Below are 21,411 nucleotides of genomic sequence, written 5' to 3' on the forward strand. Positions count from 1 at the left end.
GGGCAAGGTCATCCGCAGGATAGAGGCACACCAAGGGCCGGTGATCCTTGTGGTGCCAGAGTGGCCCCAACGACCGTGGTTCGCGGATCTGCGCAATTTGACGTTGGAGGGTCCCCTTCGTCTCGGTCAGCTGCCACGTCTTCTACACCAGGGACCAATATTTTTCAAGGAGGCAGATCGCTTCTGTCTTGCGGCCTGGCTTTTGAGAGGTGTCAGTTGAGGAGGCGCGGTTATCCGGAGCCGGTTATTTCAACGCTACTGAAAGCACGTAAGATGTCCACCTCTGTTACCTATGTTCGAGTCTGGAAGGTCTTTGAGGATTGGTGTGGAGCGAATGACATTCTTCCCATGCAGGCCTCAGTGCCACAACTCCTTTCCTTCTTGCAGGCAGGTTTGGATTTGGGTCTTGCTTACAATTCTCTTCGGGTTCAGGTGGCGGCCCTGGGGGCTTTTCTTCGCAGTGGAAATAAGGAGTTTCTCTCCTCGCATCCGGACGTCTCCCGTTTCCTTAAAGGAGTGAAACACTTGAAGCCTCCGATTCGCCCACCTTGTCCATCGTGGAATCTGAATCTGGTGCTCCGAGTCCTCTGTGGTTCGCCGTTCGAACCTCTAAGCTCGGCTACCATCAAGAACGTCACTCTCAAGACCATTTTTCTCGTGGCAATCAGTTCAGCAAGACGTATTTCCGAGCTGCAGGCCCTATCCTGTCATGAACCATACCTTTGTTTCATGCCTGAAGGAGTTTCGCTGAGGATGGTTCCTTCTTTTCTCCCTAAAGTGGTTTCAGCATTCCACCTCAACCAATCGGTGGAATTACCATCTTTTGCCTCTTCTGAGTCTGGAGACCTGCATAGACTGGATGTACGGCAGTCTCTGATATGCTATTTGGAGGTGACTAATGATTTTCAGCTCTCCGATCATCTGTTTATCCTCTGGTCCAGACCCCGGAAGGGTTGTATGGCCTCCAAACAATCTATAGCGCGGTGGTTGAAGGAAGCGATCATAGCGGCGTACCTTGGCGTAGGTAAGTCCCCTCCGCTGGTTGTCAAGGCTCTTTCTCTTCGAGCCCAGGCGACATCTTGGGCGGAGAGCTCCTCCGTCTCCACTCAGGAGATTTGTAGGGCGGCCACCTGGAAGTCGATCCATACTTTTGCGAGACATTATCGCCTGGATGTCGGTGCTCCATCGGGCGGTCAGCTTGGAGACAAGGTAATACGAGCAGGGCTGTCTGCGGCCCACCTGTGATGGGAAAGCTTTGGTATATCCCACCGTCTGGAATGATCCTGGTATGTACAGGGAAAAGAAAATTATTCCTTACCTGCTAATTTTCATTCCTGGTTTGGGGGTTTGCTTGTGGGACATCCCTGCCTACCTATCTTAACAATCTTTTACTCTGTATTTCGAATACTGCGCGTCTTTTTTGTTCATGCACTGCTGTTCGCAAGTTCACTGTTCAGAATTTAGTTGCTGTTTATTTGGACAGTGGTTATTTCAATTCCTTCTTTGATTACTTGATCCCTCTGTTTTTAGTCTCTCTCTTTTGGGCTTTGTTAGTCTAGTTACTGAGAGCTGTTACAGGGGAGGCGTGGTTATATGGGTCCTCCCCTGGGAATTATGTGTTCTGACTCCATCTGCTGGACATGGAACATAACCCACCGTCTGGAATGATCCATGGTATTACAGGAACGAAAATTAGCAGGTAAGGAATAATTTTCTTTTCTTGTGTTCTAATTGATTCAGAAAGCTTTAAATTGGAAAACCAGAAGAAGTCCTTACTATTTATTGTCACTTAGAAGATAAGGACATAGTTAATACCTTTGGTCTTGGAGGTTAATCTTTCCTCCATTAGAGAAGGGTTTGAAGAGAGAGTAAGAAACTAAACTCTGGAATTGAGTGTGAGTTCCAGGAAGAGGTTATACACACACTCTCATAGCAAACATAGATATACACACATACCGTATATACACACACACACACAAACACATATAATATATAGGTCCTGATTTTCAAAAGCATTTACACACTTAAAACTAGATTTTAAAAATTGCTGCAATATATGCCTTTAAATTGTCAATAGATTTTCTCACAGGACAAGCAGGATGGTAGTCCTCACAAATGGGTGACATCACAGCATGGAGCCCTGTCGGAAAACTTTTCTATCAAAGTTTCTACAAAGCTTTGATTGACACTGGCACACTGAGTGCATTGAGTATGCTCAGCCTGCAATTATCCCTGCGAACCACAGGTGTCTCCCTCATCTTCTTTTTTCCGCTGTGCAGTAAGCATAGCGGTTGGAGCTCTGTGAGGAATTTTAAACTTTTTTCCTCATGGAAACACTTAACATTTTACTTCAAAAGACACTTTTCCCTGCACGGGTTTCCCTCTGCGTACGTTTTTACGACGCTCGGTGAGTACTTTGATTTATTTTTTCGGTCGGTTCCTGTCACCTTCTGGCCTGCTAACCGACTGAGGCCTTCCCTCTTCCTACTTTTCAGTTAGCTACACATAGCCTGCGAGTGTCCCTCTGTGACACTCTGCTTGGTTATTAGCGCTAGTGGGACAGGGACTTCAACGGTTTCCGTTGCTGCCAGGGCCCCTGTAATTTTGGGTCCTTCGTTCCCCGGTTCCCTCGCGCAGTCGATGCCCCATCGCTACCGAAGGTATCCCTCCTCAGACCTCCCTGGATTTTTAGGTGCCATCAGTACCCCTTCCCCCGCGGTATGCTGATGCCATTCTCCCTACATGGTTTTCATCAGTGCTGCCAGGTTTTTTCCTCCTTCGCGCTGTTTTTTCCTTGGGCTCTTTCGGTGCCGCCTTACCCGTGTGAATGCCCTCGACGCACATACTCGGGTCGATGCCACCATTGCCCGGGACACTTTCATCGATGCCAGGGTCACTCTCCTCGATGCCATCCCTTAAATTATGCATGCCATTAATGTCCAGAGCTTTTCCATCGAGGCCCAGAGCCTTTCCATTGATGGGCATCAGTGGGCATCGATGCCAGGTCGATTCCATCGATGGACATCGATGCCAGGGCCCAATCCATCAATGGACATCGATGCCAGGGCCCAATCCATTGAGGGACATCGATGCCGGATGGTTCCCATCAAGGGACATCGATGCCCAGGTGTTTTCCATCGATGGGCATCGATGCCAGATCGATCCCATCGGTGGCCATCGATGCCAGTTCGATCCCATCGGTGGCCATCGATGCCAGATCGATCCCATCGGTGGCCATCGATGCCAGAGTCAATTCCATCGATGGATATCCATGCCTATACCTTTTCCATGGATGCCATTGATGCAAAAATGGATTCCATCAATGTCAATGTCACTTCCATTCATGGGGACCTTGCCAACATCGATTCCATCAGTGCCCAGGTCGGTGCCATCGACACCCCTATCCGTGGCGCTGATTCCATGCACACATTTGCTACCCGAGTCGATCCAATCAATACCGTCAACGTCTGTGGCCATACTGTTGATGCCCGTGGCTTTGCCACCGAGGATTTTGGCGCCCGCCCCATCCATCGATGCCCTCGACCCCCACGTCGTTCCCATCGGTGTCTTCAACGTTCCTATCGATGCGGTCATCGACTCCGTCAATGCCGGTATCTCTTTTCGATAACGACGATGGTTTTTTGGACTATTCGATGCCACATCGTTCCCATAGATACTTATGCTGATGCTGTCAGTGCTCCATCACTGGCATCATTACTCTGGCCGAGTCATCGACGTTTTTTTCATATCAAATTTTGACGATACCCTTGAGGCTGCTTCGGCCACCATCGATACTGTCAGTACCGACATAGCACCGCCACGTAATGCCCTCGCCTGCACACAATGCTCCACCCTTTGGGTTCTTTTTAAAGCCCTGTATTAGCAGAGCCGGCGTGCTGACAGTCTGTCATCGATCGCCATCCAGGACAGCGAGGGCTTCCATCTTGGCGCTGGGGAAAGACTGGGCCGAGCACCGTGGCGCCCATTGTCACTGATACAGGGATCGTCCGCCTCTGACGCCATCCAGCACATCGGTGCTATCCTTCTCGAGGCTGTTCAGTGCTCAGGCAGAGCCACATCACCACTGCCATCAGCACTGTTCCGTACAGTTTTGGCAGTCCTTGGTGGTCCAGAAACACCGGATCGAGGTCCGACGGATTCTGCATTGGTGTCACGACACATTGAGCCGCTGCGACGAGGGTGGGATCACGAGCTCGTTAATCGGCTCCTCTGTTCCCTGTGTACCCCACCGTCATAGGTGCGGGATTGTGGCCCTCTGTTTTCAATAACAGTCAAAATGCCACTCACGCCCAGTCTGTCTCATCTGTACCTGTGCCACCATACCGGGTATCAGAGTTGAGAGGACGTTTACGTCCACAGGCTACCCCTCGAGGACTCTGGAGATCGGAGACAGCAACCTTCAGCGGCTCATCCTGCGGCGATCCACGTCAGATTGTAAGTACCCGCTTCTGCGGCATTCCCATTGAGATGTGTTCTCTTATTCGGGCCACATGGTTCGAAAAGTTCTGGGTCATGTGCCTTTCAAGAACTGTATTAGTGTCACATATCGCTATGCTAGCTATGTCAGCCACAATACCAGGAGAACCTCTCTATCATTTCTTTGGGATTGCGTCAGGGCTTCCTCCCTTTTCAGCAATGAGGATCTGTACTGATTAATGCTCTGTCCTCTGGTTCCTCCTTCCAAACTAATCTTCAGGTGCGTTCGCTGATCTGCTAAACACGAGCTTCAGCAAATATTGCCTCAAGTACAAGTCCACCTTGAAGCCTGATGTCAGGTCTGTGTCGCCTTGTACAGCACACAGAAATGCGGGTACGACTTACCGCTCACACTCCCGTGGGAGCTTATATGATATCCTGATTACTTCAGCCCCTCCACTGGGACATCCCCTGTTCTCCCATCTGGCCGGATATCAGATCGGTCACCCCCACCTTATACCAAAGTTCCCGGTACACTCCCCCAGCCGCTATGAAGCGCATAGGGGGGAAGGGAGGGGGTTGAGGAGTTTTAATTGCACTATTCTTTCTTCCCACAGAAAGTAATCACTCTCCGCACATCCTGGACCTCAGAAATACCAATTTTCTTCAGAAGTCACAGGTACAATGGTAACTCTTGTTTCCATGCTTCCAGATTGCAGTAAGAACATTACTCTAATCTTTCCATGTGCTTTATGGTGAGTCAACAATATTACAAACCCAAGCTCTGCCGCTGGCATCAGCTTCGGCAACAGGAGTATTGCATTCAATCACCATTAGTGAATGCTGTTTCTCTGCTGAGTGCAACATCATTCACTCTTTTCCTTGTATGGACATCTGCACAACCGTAGTCAGTCCATGCAAGGAGCTCTCACTTCTTCCTGACTCACTATACATTTCCTAACTGGGATTATTGTCACTGCCATAAATCCCTTATACAACACTTCTGGACACCACAGTCATAAAGACCCTCCTGTCCAGCATACGCGCAGACTTTCTAATAAATTCTTACATGTCCCTGCGTGCATTTTCCATTACCTCAGGCCCTCAATTCCTCATTATCGGGCTAGGAGGTTTTTTCACTATGCACTTTCCTCATGGAAAACTGCTATGGGTTACATTCAGTGAAATTTTATTATTAGTGGGTCTGAGCTGTGCAACCGCTTTCGTCCCTCATCCATATTTCAGATCTAGAACCACAACCTAGTCTGATTCTGCTCATGCTCGCATTTACTCAGGGATGCAAAGTTTCGCCTAAATGCTTCTCAACTCAATATGCATCTATCCACTCCAGGCCCAGTTTCTCTTAAACTTCCTGGAGCTTGTAGCCATGAGTTCTACCCTTATGCTTTCCAATACTGCCTCTGCAACAAATCTTTGTGCATACAGACAGACAGCATAGGGATAATATGCTTTCCAACACACAAGCACACATTACCATAGCTGCCCTGCTGGGAAGCTGCGCAGCTCTACCCTTGGCCCTTGCTCACGTCAAGCATCCTTGGGCCACTTATCTAAGAGATTTACTGAACGCACTAGCAGACCTTCTCCAGGTAGGTTTATATCCTCTCGAATAGTCTCAGACTACATGTGTAGAAGGAAAAATCTTCTAACGCTAAGGTCAACCGAGCTTGTCCTCTGCGTCTGAATCGAACCATACAGTGCACAGATTCTACTCCCTACACATGTTTCCAATGCATTCCCTTAGACGCCTTTCTTCCATCAAAGGCCTCTTCAATGTATCTCTTCTGCTGCCTCTCATAGCCAGCACTCTTCTAATATTGAATCGGGACGTGGTTCACTATTCCTCTAGTCCACGCCCTGACAGAGACCAGTATGCTTCATATACTTCTCCATCTATCACACCAGTAACCACTTTATCTTCTCACCAGTCAATCCCAATTTGTAGACTAACTGATGTTCTCAGGTTCTGGTAGTGTCACAAAATCTTCTACACATAAATCCTGCCATTCAAAATGGCAGGATTTACCACATGACGCATGCAAAAGGGTATTACCCCTTTTTTCTTTTTTCTACACCACTCTTTTCTCTTGCTCCCTCGGATTCTGCTCCCTAGACTTCCTCCACATAGGTATACTTCTGTTCCAATTGGTGTATCGTTTGGGAGTGGGGATATCCGTTTTACGGTAAATCCCTTCTAAGTCATCTTACCATGGATTATCCACTGATCAAGCTGCCTCTATTTTCACTACTCACGGAATAGATCCTATATCTCATGCTTATAAGTCTCATACATTCTCCGTTCTAGCCTTTCCATTCCTCTCATTTCACAGTTTGGCATGGGAAATTCTTCCCTCTTAAATGTCATTTCTGCCAGCAGTGTCAATGAGTTACATACTTGTTACATGCTCATCTGACCCTGCGTTCCTCCGTCACCGAGTGGTTTTTACGTATTCAACTTTCTATCTTTTTTAAGGTAGACGTTGCATCTCACCTTACTCAGAATATATTCTGCCCATTTTTTCCAACGCCTCTCTCTCACCAGAGCGAGAGGGTTCTTTCCATTTCTTGGACAGAAAGGCTATGCTTGCATTCTATCTAGCTTGCACTACATTCCCTAGGAATTCCACCTAACTCTTTCCTTCTGTGGCAAGAGTAAACCTGCGAGTTCCAGTTGGCAAACAGACCTTTTCCTCCTAATAGACGGTCTGTATCTCTTTTCCTACCAACCAGCAGGCGTTTCACTACAACACTGTGTGTAACCACACTCTGTTGCATCCGCCTCAGCCTTAATAGCTTCCCTTTGGCTGCTGCTGCTTGTACACATATTATCAGGCTGCAACCTGGAGTTCTCTCCATACCGTCGCAGCCCATTATTGCTTACATACAGCTAGCCAGCATGCTCCATGTTTGGCCAGTCCGTCTACTCCTATTCCTTTCGGATTAACTACCCAACATCCTTCCACCAACCCTTTAAGGGTTTCAGGATGCCCTCCGTTCCAAATTCCACCCACATCATTGCACCCTTCGCGTGTCTTGGGTGCATTTGGTGCACTCTCGGGCACCCTCAGCTCAGTACTCACCCATTTGTGAGGAGTACCATCCTGCTTGTCCTGTGAGAAAGCAAATGTTGCTTACCTGTAACAGGTGTTCTCACAGGACAGCAGGATGTTAGTCCTATCGAAACCCACCCGCCACCCCGTGGAGTTGGGTCTCTATATGTTTTCACTTTTATTTTAGTTTCACTTGTGCTTTTAGCTATAAGACGAGATTGAGGGAGACACCTGTGGCTCGCAGGGATAATTGCAGGCTGAGCATGCTCAGTGCACTCAGTGTGCCAGTGTCAATCAAAGCTTTGTAGAAACTTTGACAGAAAAGTTTTCTGTACAGGGATCCATGCTGTGATGTCACCCATTTGTGAGGACTAACATCCTGCTGTCCTGTGAGAACACCTGTTACAGGTAAGCAACATTTGCTTTACCTGCATTAACATGGATAAACGGGCTATGAAAATTGCTATGAAAGCATGGTACATTTACATGCATAATTCCTTTTAAAATTCACCTGATGGTGTTAGTCAGAATTTAATTTCAGCAAACCTGAATTTGGAATAGATATATAGTTTGCTTCCAAAAATAACAAGATGAAAATGATTGACTTCTAAAAATTGTTCTTGGTTCTTTAAAAATTCCAAAAATAGAAGAAGCCTTCCAAATGTGAATATGTGGCATTTGCAGATTTATGACAGATAAAATAGATCTGAATCAGAAGGTGGTAAGACCAGTCAGCAGGTAGATGGGCATACCTGAAGAAGGGACTTCAGAAGAGGGTTTCATATCTGGGCAGGCAAATCGTTTGCGCTTGATCGGTATCTTCCCAGCTTTTTCAGAAAACTCCTGCAAGGAAAGAAAAAGCTTGTGGACTCTCATATATTTCACATTTTATCCTCTTGGAGAAATATATTTGAGAATAAGACTCCAGATGTTTGTCTACGAATAACATTGGCCAAAGAAACATCTTCATGACATTTCCCATAGAAATCTCTGCATTCCTTTTGCCTCTGGGAAATAGGACATCAAATGCATTAATCAGGGATCACAAGCTGTTAATCCCTCCCCCCCCCCCCCCCATGAGTCATTTGGGTGACTCATAAATCATTTAGACATATCAAAGAGCATCTCCCCAACACACTTCAAAAGTATGCTCCACTTTCCTTGTGAGTTGATTCTATAAATGTCCATTGATGATTCCTGTGATTGCTCCTGCAGTGTGTAGTGTCTTGGGTTCATACTCTGTTAAGTAGGACTAGGTGAGGAAAACTTTAATAAGGAGTTCCCAATAGGTTACTCCCTCTCCCTAGAACTCTTAAGTCATATAAATGTAACACATCATTGTTCCTCAGAGATAAAGCATTGGTGTGAGCAATAATTATTTTTATAATGACAGAGCAACTCAGAAATCAGATGAAAGATGTTCAGTTATGGCCTGATTTTTAAAAATCCCCACGCGTAAAAAAATGGGGGTTCCATGCGCAGCTGGGCCTTGCGCGTAACCCCTGTTAAGCACAGAAGAGCCATACCTCTATCAAAGGGCAGTCCTGGGGGCAGGGAGGGGCGGTCCCGGGGTGGGGCGGGGCAGAGCAGGAGGCCGCCAGTAAAGTAGCTATTTGCAGGCTGCCGGCACACGTATCTTACGCCAGCTAAAGGTAGGGCATTCAAAATGATCACGGCTGAGAGGGGAAGAGGGAGGGAGGGTAGGTCAGGAGAGAGGAAAGTTCCCTCCCGGTCTGCTCCTGGAGTGGACTGGGAGGGAAGTGGTGGAGGCCCGATCTCATTGCTGCCCGTAATCTGGCCAAATCTCCCCCACCCTGAGTGTGCCGGCCCGGATTTTATAACATGCATGCACACATGGAGGCACGCACATATTTTTAAAAAATCTACCCTTAAGAGAATATGCTTATTTATCATGAGGAAAAATCTTTTAGATCAAGTCTTAGCTTAGGTTCAGAAAAAGATAAAAGATGGTTATTCTTACCAATATGAGTTAATTGCCAATCTGGTCCCAGACTGCTAGTCGCTGGGAGTAGTAGAGTTGAAAATAGCAGTCCTGAACCCCTGAATTAACACTGGGGTAGATTTTCAAAGGGTTATGTGCGTAAGATATGCGCGTAATCCCTGAAAACCTACCCCTGCACGTGCCGAGCCTATTTTGCATAGGCTCTGCGGCGTGCGCAAGCCCCAGGACGCGTATATGTCCCAGGGCTTCGAAAAAGGGGCGGTCCCATGGGCAGGGCAGCGGTCTGGGGGCATGGCAATGGTTTGGGGCGGTCCAGGGCTAGGGCTGAGTGTTCCGACATAACGGCCTGTGTCGGGGCATGGCGCCCCAGCAGGCTGCTGGCAGGCGTAACTCATCGAGATAAGGTAGGGGGGGATTTAGGTAGGGCTGGGAGGTGGGTTAGATAGGGAAAGGTGGGGGGGAGTAAAAAAAAAGTTTCCTCCAAGGCCGCTCCGATTTTGGAGCGGCCTTGGAGGGAGCGGGGAAAGTCATCGGAGCTCCCCTTGTCCTTGGCGCGCGCAAGGTGCACAAGTTTGCACCCCCTTGCATGCGCCAAGCCTGGATTTTAATTGGCTGTACATTTGTGCGTGCCGGGTAGCGCGCACAAATGTACCCCGCGCGCTTAAATTTTAAAATTGGCCCCACTGTATTTATACTATTTGTTGACAAATTATAGTATTATTACTTGGAAATTTAGGAACCTGATACTCTGCAAGTGAGTAACTCATTTCTTAGAAATCTAGGTAGTGAATTTCCAGTAACTGAAAATGTAATTTTCTAAGAAATTCATAACCCCAATACCCATGTAATTCATAACATTCATTAGCCAGAAATTTATCAATTAGATATGTTGGAATTTAAACACAAAACGTCTGACATCATCCATTCATAGTTAGCTGGCCGAATTCCTAGTTTTGCCTTGCCATTCAAGCAAGTTTGCTTACTGTAAACGGTGTTTCCGTAGATAGCAGGATGAATTAGCCATGCTGTCATAGGATCTGCCAATCAGGTCTGGGGGGCAGAGCTTGTTAAGCAGAGGTTAGTTTTTGTGTCTCTGCGGCTGCGCGTGTGTTCCCATACAGGAATGTAACAGATTCTCCTCAGTCTGTGATTAAGCTGTAGTTGATTTGAATAAAACGGTGACTGCCAGGGAGGAGGATGGATCAGCATGGCTAATTCATCCTGCTATCTACAGAAACACCATTTACGGTAAGCAAACTTGCTTTTTCCCGTTGATAGCAGTGCTGAATTAGCCATGCTGTCATGGGAGTCCCAAGTTCCCGATCACATTAGGTGCAATACTGTTAATTGGAACGTGATCTGAAGAAGTGTGGTAGTCACCTAGGAGAGACGGATAGAGATTGCAGGATTGCTTGCCCTATTTTCGCATCCGTGGTTGCTTGCTGATCAAGGCAGTAGTGTGATGTGAAGGTATGGAGTGATGACCATGTAGCTGCCTTGCAAATGTCTATGGGTTGCACATTTTTAAGATGTGCCCATGAAGTTGCTAGGGCTCGTACTTGGTGAGCTTTAGGTATGGTAGACAGATGTAAGTTCTGTTTTTCATAGCAGAATTGAATGCATTGCACTATCCAGCTAGAGATGGTACGTTTTCACACTGGTAGATCCGGTGCTTTTGGAACAAATGATACAAATAGCTGAGAAGCTCGGGATTCCAACTTTGTTCTGTCTTTGTAGTAAGCTAACGCTCTTTTACAATCCAGCGTATGAAGTAACTTTTCCCTCTCATTGGCATGAGGTTTCGGGAAAAAGATTGGTAGTTCGATGCTTTGGTTAAGATGGAATTGGGAAACTACTTTCGGTAAGAAGGATGGGTGCGTTCTGAGAACCACCTTTTGGTGGAAAAACTGTAAGTATGGTGAATAATGGACCAGTGCTTGTAGTTCGCTGACTTGTTGCGCCGAAGTTACTGAAATTAGAAATACTACCTTCCAGGTAAGGTACTTTATATGCGCTGATTCCATAAGTTCAAAGGGAGGAAGCATGAGCTGTTCCAGGACCGTATTGATATTCCATGGAACTGAAGGTTTTGCAATTGGAGGGCGAAGGTAAGATAGCCCTCTAATGAAACGAGATAGTAATGGATGATTAGATATTGGTGTATTATTTAATGGTCTATGGTAGGCACCTATGTCACTGAGATGAACTCTAATGGAAGATGTGGCCAGCCCAGAGTCGTACAGAGTATGAAGGTAATCTATGAGTTGTTCCGGCGGACAGTCCAATGGTGATATGTTATTGGACATGCACCAAGTTTCCATTTATAATTGTAATTTTTTCTCGTGGAAAGCTTACTAGATTCCAATAATATAAGTTGTGCATGCCGCGATACCCTCTGTTCTGTCAATAGGAGCCGTTCAACATCCATGCTGTCAAGTGGAGGGATGCGTGTAATGGGTGTAGAAGAGTCCCTTGCTCCTGAAAGAGGAAATCTGGATGATTTGGAAGACGTATTGGTGCTTCTCAAGATAGTCGGAGAAGGAAACTGTACCATGGTTGTCATGGCCATGCTGGAGCAATGAGAATCAATTGAGCTCTGTCCGCTATGCACTTTTGAATTGTTCTCGTGAGCAGAGGTATGGGAGGAAAGGCGTATAGAAGGCCTGTCGACCAAGGAATGAGGAAAGCATCTTGAGCTATCCTGATGGTGCTGGGCCATATGGAGCAGAAGTTGGGAACCTGCGTATTGAGTTCCGTTGCGAAGAGATCGATCGATGGGGTTCCCCATCTCTGGAAGATGCTGTGGGCTATGTCTGGATTGAGTGTCCATTCGTGAGGATGGAAGATTCGACTTAACCTGTTCGCTCGTGTGTTGGCCATTCCCGGGAGGTAAGTCGCTTGTAGATGTATGCAATGTTGATGAGCATGTTGATAGATAATCAATGTCTCTTTGCAGAGGGACCATGAACCTGATCCTCCTTGTTTGTTGATGTAAAACATCACTACTTGATTGTCCGTATAGATCATGACCCTGTGGCCTTTCAGGTAATCTTGAAAAACTTGTAGAGCATTCCGAATCGCTCTGAGTTCTAATAAATTTATTTGTAGATTTTGTTCTGCTAATGTCCATACACCCTGCATTTCGTAAACTTCGAGATGCGCTCCCCAACCTTTCCGTGATGCATCCATGGTTAGGACTGCGTTGTGGGTGGGTGGGCGGAACAGTGCTCCCTTGGAGAGAGTGGATTGGAAAAGCCACCATGCGATGTCCTTCCTCATTTCAGATGTTAGTATGATTGGTTGTGTTAACGGTTGAGTGTGTTGTTTCCACTGACGCTTCAGTCCCCATTGTAGACGTCTCATATGTAGTCTGGCGTTGGGAACTGTGAAATTGGCTGCCGCCATGTGACCCAAGACTACTAATACCTTTCTCGCTGAAGGTGTTTGAGTGCTGTCCAAGTGATGCAGAAGCCAGCGTAGCTGTAACCGTCTGTCTGCTGGAAGATATGCTCTGCTCTTCACGGTGTCCAGATATGCTCCTGTAAATTGTAGTTGTTGCATTGGTTGCAGATGTGATTTCTGAAAATTTATCACTAGTCCCAACGTTTGTAAGCATAGTATGATTCTGAGGAGGTGATCGATCAGTAGCTCCCGAGTCGAGGCTATTATGAGCCAATCGTCAAGATATGGAAAGATTGTCATACCCTGTTGTCTGAGATGAGCCACCACCACTACCATGCATTTGGTGAATGCTCTGGGTGCAGCTGATAATACAAAGGGGAGCACTTTGTACTGGTAGTGTTGATGCTTGTACCGAAAGCATAGGTAATGCCAAGAAGAAGGATGGATTGGAATGTGAGTATATGCATCCTTCAGGTTGATTGAACACATCCAGTCGTTGGGTTGTAGTAGAGGAAGAATTGACTTCAAGGATACCATCTTGAATTTTTCCTTGGTCAGGAATTTGTTGAGTTCCCAAAGGTCTAAGATGGGATGTAGGCCACCTGACTTCTTTGGTATCAGGAAGTATGGGGAGTAAAACCCCCTGTTCTGTTGTTTTCGGGATAGAAGTGTGATGGCCTATTGCTTGTGCAGGCTGGAGATCTCGTGTGCGAGTTGTAACTGAGATCTCTGAATCTGTATTGTGGGAAGGTAAGGCAAGGGTGGTTTTGTTATGAATTGAAGTTGATAACCTTGACGTACAATGTCTAGTACCCATTGGTCGGATGTAATCTGTTCCCACACTGGTAGACACGACTGGATTCTCCCTGGTGGCGTTAAGGTGTGTGGTGGTGGCTGGAAATTCAAAAAGACTGTGCTACTTTAACTGCTGGAGTCAGCTGTTGGGTCTGTTGTCTCTGAGTACGTGGTTTACCCCTATGAGGAAACTGGGTTTGTTGTTGCTGTTGCTGTGGCCTTTGATACGCTGGGTATGATTGAGGCTGGAAAGTCTGGTAAGACCGATAAGGTCTGCGACCATAAGAAGACCGTCAATTGTACGGATAGTATCGTCGGGAGGCCACATAAGCCGGTTGTGTCTGCAAAGATTGCACGGCTATCGCTTCTTCCTTTAGCTTACCCACGGTTTCCTGCAGTTTGGTACCAAAAAGGTTATCTCCGGTACATGGGAGATTGGCCAGTTTCTCGTGCACATCCTCCCTTATGGAACTGGAGCGTAGCCACGCCGTCCGGCGGGCCGCTATAGCCGTTGCTGATGCTCTGGATGAAGTTTCCAGGCCTTCATAGACTGATCTGAGCAGGTGTCTGGAGCATTCTTCCATATCATGGAGTGTTTGAGGTGACTGACCCGCTGTAGATGAGAGCATACCCTTAGTTGCCTGAATGCATTCATAAAGATATTGCACCATATAAAATTGATGATGCATAATTCGTGCTGTAAGCATGGCATTCTAATACACCTTCCGCCCAAACTCATCCAGATATCTGTTGTCTGTGGTTGGTGGGTACATTGAATGAGTCTTTGATTTCTTAAAACGCTGCATCGCCGATTCCACCACGATAGACTCGTGGGGTAGCTGTGGAAGCGTATACAGTGGATCTTTCTTCATTTGAAATTTGATGTCTGATTTCCTGGAAACCGCTGGTAAAGATTGAGGTGTTTCCCAAGATTTTAGGAGAACATTGTGAAGCAGCTCATGTGGTGGAAGTGCAGTAGGTTCTCCCGGGACATCAAATATTTTTAGTAGACCCAGAGTTTCTGATCTGGGGTCAGATTCCTTTTGTACTTGCAACTGTAGAATAGCACCCAATTTTTCCAGAAATCTAGGGTAGGAGAGTATGGTTCCTGTGGTTGCTCCTGTGGATCGTATGGGAACCCTGTTGATGAGGATGGAGATAGAGAAGGGGACAGAGAGTCCCTTGGAATGTCAGGGCCTGCAAGTGAGGGTAGAGAGCGCTCTGAAATAGGGGAGACAGGTTCTTCTAGCAGTAGGTCCCGCGAAGGTGGAGACTTCGGGTCGCTAACCAGTGTCTGCGGCTGGTTGACCATTGCAAAAGAAGATTCCAAAGTTTCATAGAATCCTGCGAGCGACTGTGATAATTGCCAGAAAGCTTCTTTTGTTGCAGGCGGCATGACTGGTTGGGCAGTGCTCTGTGGTAAGGGTACCGTTCACGGCGGAGAGGTATCCTCCAGTCCTTTGGAAGAACGTCTTGGTGACATGGACGCCTGAGAAGAGGTGAGGCATATGGGCGACTGGTGTGATCGTGCCCTATGGTGCGGAGTCCTAGAAGATCTGGAGGTAGAAGGACTGACTTCTCTGTCTGAGGTCTTCTCTGATGCAGTAGTATGACTGGAATGATGCTTGTGTCTATGTGTGTGACCCAGCCCCTTGTGAGTGGTGCGGCTATGGATAGATGTAGACTTTTTAGAAGATGTCCCCGATGTCCGTTGTGTCGAATCACTAGAAGTAGATCGTGAAAGCTGTGGGGATTGGTGTCTGCGTTTACAATGACTCCTATGCGGTTGCGTTGGCTTGAGGCCGTGCACTGATGGAGCTGGCCTGGTTTTCCCGGAGAGACTATATAAGTCCCTTCGGCGCCCAGATTGCACTGTGGCCAATGTCCTTAGTCCTGTGATTTGCGCCGCTGTTGTCTGCGATTGGTGTCGGCGCCGTCTTCTGCGCCGATGGTGACGGCGCCGTGTCCTGCGCCGCCGATGGGGTCGGCGCCAGTCGCTTCGACACTGTCGGCTCCGTGCTGTGTGCCAACTTTTTTGGCGCTGATCTCATAACTGGCGCCGCCTTCCCCTCGCCGTGTTTCGGCTTTTTTAGCGCTTTAGAGTGCAGCGGTTTTTTTCCGGGCCCTGCGCCAATGCACTGGGTTCTCCGGAGCCGTCTCATGATGGCGCCGAACGGTAGGCCGATCGATCTTGATCGGGGGAATCAGAGCCCTGATCCCTTGGTACTTGCCTCGCCTCCTTTCCTCTCGGTCTAGAAGTATCCCACAAGGCCGCCCTTTTGAGGGAATGCGTAGATTTCTTCACCGGGCCCGGTGAAGAGTGGGCTTCCAACGGGTCCGAGAGACTCAGGAGTTCCTTGAGGCGGTAGGCCCGTTGTTTCTGGGCCCTAGGGGACATACGAGCGCAAAACTCGCAGTCCCGTACTTCATGAGTGACGCCTAGGCACAGGTAACATCGGTCATGGCCATCTGTGACCGACATTACCTTGCCACAGCGACACCGTTTAAATCCTGATTTTGACATGTCTGAGGAGAAAATGGCTCCGCGTGCGATCCCGCGTGCGGAAAGAACAGACTGAGGAGATTCTGTTACTTTCCTGCGCGGGAACACACGCGCAGCCGCAGAGATACAAAAATTAACATCTGCTTCACAAGCTCCGCCCCCCGGACCTGATTGGCAGATCCCATGACAGCATGGCTAATTCAGCCCTGCTATCAACGGGAAAAGATATATGACTACAGTTATATTATTATGTACTGAAAAGAAAAACTATTTCTAGATTGCAAGAATAATACTTATATTTAATGATGTTAGCAGAAAAGCTTTTATTAATTAACTATTGTAGTCTTAGCTTGACTTATAAGCTAATTTAGTTTTAAAAGATAAAATTGCAGTTTCACTATTTTTTTTCTTCAACTTTCAATTGCTGACAAAGTATCTAATTGGAGTCTGAAGTCTGGGCCATTTGCCAAATCTGGGTGCTTGCCAGCTCTTCTCCCTGAGTTGAGATAAGCTCTCAGGAAATAGACAACAGTACCAAGGGGCCAATTATCTGTAAGGAACCTTTGTATTTCCTTTTCTGACATTTGGATTTTTTATGATTTAAACAATAGCCCAGGTGAGAGGTACCTGTTTGCATCGCCCTATGTTTTTATAGAGTTAAGGGGCTTCTGAACACTATTTGAGACCTTAGGGACACATCCCATGTCAGTAGCAATTGACTGTTCACCTCCACATCAGGGCCTGAGGTTATTATTTCTGCAAAATATCCATAATGCCGCCCATGGTGGATATAAGGGTGAATCTAATCCTGAGTCTAGACAAATGGTTCTCAACCCAGTCCTCTGAACACATCTAGCCAATCAGATTTTCAGGATATCCACTATGAATATGCATGAGAGAGATTCTTATACAATGGAGGCAATGCATGCAAATCTACCTCATGCATATTCACTGAAGATATTCTGAAATTTTTACAATCTAGGTGTGTCTCAAGGTCTAGATTGAGAACCTATACTTTAGAGTAATATTACAGAGCACCATCACCAAGCAATGGGACTAGCTCCTCATTGACTTTCTCTGATCTGCCAAGTCAAATAGAAGTTGGCAAACAAGGAGATAGTCTCATAACCTGAGGAGAATGGATGGAGTAAGAGCTCAAGGTCAGTGGCAGCTTCCCAGGAAATGAAGCATGGCTGAAAACAGGGGTCCACTATTTGTGTCTAGTTATAGAAAGTAGTACGTTATAATATGATCAATACCGGGATTCACTTTTGCAAATATCATGTAAGCAAGCAATCAGGGACCAAAATAATACAAATCACATCCAGCAGGTCTTCAGCTGAAACCCCATATTTCTATTTTTCTGCACACAGATTGCTCAGGAGAGATCTCATCTATTTCTTGTTCTGTATTTATGGCAAAAATAATTTTGGTCCAGTGTGGCTCAGGGAACTTAATGGTGCATTTCTCTTTACACTTCATGATGATCTAATCAGGTTTTGTGCCAATCTGTCATTTTTATAAAAATAATCAGCAATGTGTAACCAAATAGTTTTCAATAGGAACAGTAACATCCCTGTCCACAGCCCATTGAAATGTGAATTTTTAATTGGAAATGATGGGAAGAGGACAAGGGGTGCCAGTGAACATCTATATACTTGGGAAATGGAAAATAACATTCCTTGCCATGCTTAATCCGGGGGACAGTAATTTGCTCATTCTCCCTTGTGCCTGGCATATATAAAGAAATCAATGCTTTATCATTTCCTATTATAAATACATTTAAAAGAATAATTTAAAAAAAAATCACAATTACGTTGTGGCTTCTTCCCTGGCTCTAAAAAAGTCAAATGATAAATCTGAAAGTGCTAAGTGCAAAATGAAGTTACTATACCTGAACTTCTGGCAGGGATATTTGCTCCTGGATCCCATTTATGTAAGCGTTCCAATTGTCTGACCCTGAAGAAAAATACAGCAACTGCTTTGAGTGAGGAAGTCCAGCATTATCTTGTTTCACTTTATTTTTTTAATGTTTTTCTTTCTATTTAAGAAGTTGAGAATTTGTGATCTACAGCAATGAAGGTATCATCAGTACCCTAACAGTCAACACTAAATCTTGTTCATGAGCTAGGAATCATAGTAAGAAATTTAAAAAAATACATTCCCCTTATATTTCCAACTTTGATTTTAATTTTGACTAGGCTGCGTAACCCATTACTATGAGAAAATTAATTTAAAAAAATGGACCATCATATTAAACGAACTTGTTCATTTATACATTCAAAGACATATCAAAATGCCAGTGCAAATTTATTATCACAGGTCTTATTCCAAATATTCTATAACTTTTTATGTATGCAAATAAACTGAAAACCAAGAACTTCGGAGTCAAAGCAAAATAAGGTGCAGAGGTGACTCTACTGAGACATACATACACCAAGTTGACCTTGTTCAGATAAGTCTGAAGTTGAATTTTATTTTGTTAGCCATAGTATAGAGTAGAGATGTGAATCGTTTTTGAACGATTAAAATTATCATCAGATAATTTTAAAATCGTCCAAAATCGTTTGAGTGCACAATACAATACAAATGTCCCCAATTTATCGTCAGGGGCATTTGTATTGTATCGTTAAATAGGGCGCGGGAAAACCGGCACACCAAAAAAACCCTAAAACCCACCCCAAACCTTTAAAACAAATCCCCCACCCTCCCGAACCCCCCCAAAATGTTTTAAATTACCTGGGGTCCAGTGGGGGGCTCCCGGCGCGATCTCCCTCTCTCTCTGGCCACAGCTGCGTTGAGGAATGGCGCCGGTGGCCCTTTGCCCTTATCATGTGACAGGGCAAAGGTAGCGCCGGCGCCATTTTGGTTCCTGGCTCCCGACGTCACGCGTGCAGGAGATCGCCCCCGGACCCCCGCAGGACCCCCAGGGACTTTGGCCCTGGGGGTCCAGCAAAGGTAGCGCCGGCGCCATTTTGAAGATTGGCAATACGGCCCGCGTGCAGGAGGTCGCTCCCGGAACCCCGCTGGACTTTTGGCAAGTCTTGTGGGGGTAAGGAGGCCCCCCCCAAGCTGGCCAAAAGTCCCTGGGGGTCCAGCGGGGGTCCGGGGGCGATCTCCTGCACGCGTGACGTCGGGAGCCAGACCTGAGATGCCAATGTTTTCAAGGCGGGTTAGAAGATGATGGTGGCTAATGGTGTCGAAGGCTGAAGAAATGTCGAGGAGGGCAAGGAGGTAGCTGTGGCCTTGACTCATGTGAGGGAGAAAACGTTTCATAGTAGTGCTTAGCAGGAACCCAACATAACGCTATGTTTCAAATTTCTTCTGTATCAGGAGTAACTCTTGTTCTTGATAGCATTCATTTCATGTAGCTCATTAAATAGCATCACAAATTTCTCTGTTCGCTTGGGGTAGATTTTCAAAACGTGCATGCGCTACTCGGCGCACACACATGGATGTGTGATTTTATAACGTGCAACGTTGCATGCGCAAGTTATAACATTTCAGGTCGGTGCGCCCAAGGGGGGGGGGGTATAAATTTATTATGCATGGCGACACATTGGGGCCTTCCCCAGCTGTGCCAGGCACCTCTAGCCCCACCCCTCCCCTACCTGGACATGATTAAAATCTCCAAATGCAAATGTCTCCCTTCTTTTCCACCTTTTGGATGTCTTTGACCAGACCTCTGTTTAGTTCTTCTGTTTGAGTTGGAAGTGCCATCTTCTTTTTTCAGAACAGCCCATAATGCTTCTTCTCTATCCCATGTCCTTTACATTTCAGTTGCTTTGAAAAGGTTTGGATAAGTTCTTGGTGGAGAAGTCCATTAACTGCTATTAATCAAGTTGACTTAGGGGCGGATTTTCAGAGCCCTGCTCGCCTAAATCCGCCCAAAACCGGGCGGATTTAGGCGAGCAGGGCCCTGCGCGCCGGTGAGCCTATTTTACATAGGCCTACCGGCGCGCGCAGAGCCCCGGGACTCGCGTAAGTCCCGGGGTTCTCCGAGGGGGGTGTGTCGGGGGCGTGTCGGGGGCAGGCCCGGTCATCGCGGCATTTCGGGGGCGTGTCGGCAGCGTTTTGGGGGCGGGTACGGGGGCGTGGCTACGGCCCGGGGCGGTCCGGGGGCGTGGCCTCGCCCTCCGTACCCGCCCCCAGGTCGCGGCCCGGCGCGCAAGAGGCCCGCTGGCGCGCGGGGATTTACTTCTCCCTCCGGGAGGCGTAAATCCCCGGAGAAAGGTAAGGGGGGGTGTAGACAGGGCCGGGCGGGTGGGTTAGATAGAGGAAGGGAGGGGAAGATGAGGGGAGGGCGTTAGAGGATTCCCTCCAAGGCCGCTCCGATTTCGGAGCGGCCTTGGAGGGAACGGGGGTAGGCAGCGCGGCTCGGCGCGCGCCGGCTATACAGAATTCATAGCCTTGCGCGCGCCGATCCAGGATTTTAGTGGATACGCGCGGCTCCGCGTGTATCTACTAAAATCCCGCGTACTTTTGTTGGCGCCTGGAGCGCCAACAAATGTACGCCAATGCGCCTTGTTTGAAAATCTACCCCTAAGTGAATAGCCACAGCTATTACTGGCATCAGTAGCATGGGATCTACTTAGTGTTTGGGTACTTGCCAGGAACTTGTAACCTGGATTGTCCACTGTTGGAAACAGGATGCTGGGCTTGATGGACCCTTGGTCTGACCTCTATGGCAATTTCTGAATACATATACAGCGTAGCTCACTGCTTCAACGGCAGGGGGAATGAAGAAAAGAGGATTTATATTAAGACAACCAACAAGGACTAAATTGCACAGGCTGGGTAAACAAATAAGTGTGGGAGTAGCTTGCTTATTGCGACGGTTACTACCCCGAACCAATTAAGCCTGATACTTCACTTTGAATACATATACAGCGCAGCTCACTGCTTCAACGGCAGGGGGAATGAAGAAAAGAGGATTTATATTAAGACAACCAACAAGGACTAAATTGCACAGGCTGGATAAACAAATAAGAGTAGCTTGCTTATTGTGGCGGTTACTACCAATAACCAATTAGGCTTGGTACTTCTCTTTTATGCAGCTCCAGCACTGCTCTCTACATCAATGGCAGGGGTGGAAGGAAATTAGAACCAAAAAGTTACCAATAAGGGCCCTGACCTCAGTGGTCAGAGTAACAGATAAGTATGAGAAAAATAACAGTGAAAGCTTGCTGGGCAGTCTGGATGGGCCATTTGGTTTTCTTCTGCCATCATTTCTATATTTC

General features: G+C 46.9%; 1 protein-coding gene across 2 annotated transcripts in view; it reads right to left on the reverse strand.

The window, feature by feature from the left end:
• Nucleotides 1-21,411, reverse strand: part of LOC115089621 (phospholipase B1, membrane-associated-like) — a 421,390-nt gene that overhangs the window by 309,018 nt on the left and 90,961 nt on the right. For both annotated transcript variants that reach the window (XM_029597711.1, XM_029597710.1), the window contains exons 3-4: nt 18,066-18,130; nt 8,261-8,351 (exon numbers count right to left, since the gene is read on the reverse strand). In XM_029597711.1, coding sequence (XP_029453571.1) covers nt 8,261-8,351; nt 18,066-18,130 — 156 coding nt within the window. The remainder of the gene's footprint in view (nt 1-8,260; nt 8,352-18,065; nt 18,131-21,411) is intronic.

Source organism: Rhinatrema bivittatum, chromosome 4, assembly GCF_901001135.1.
Source record: "Rhinatrema bivittatum chromosome 4, aRhiBiv1.1, whole genome shotgun sequence".
Lineage (NCBI taxonomy): Eukaryota > Metazoa > Chordata > Amphibia > Gymnophiona > Rhinatrematidae > Rhinatrema > Rhinatrema bivittatum.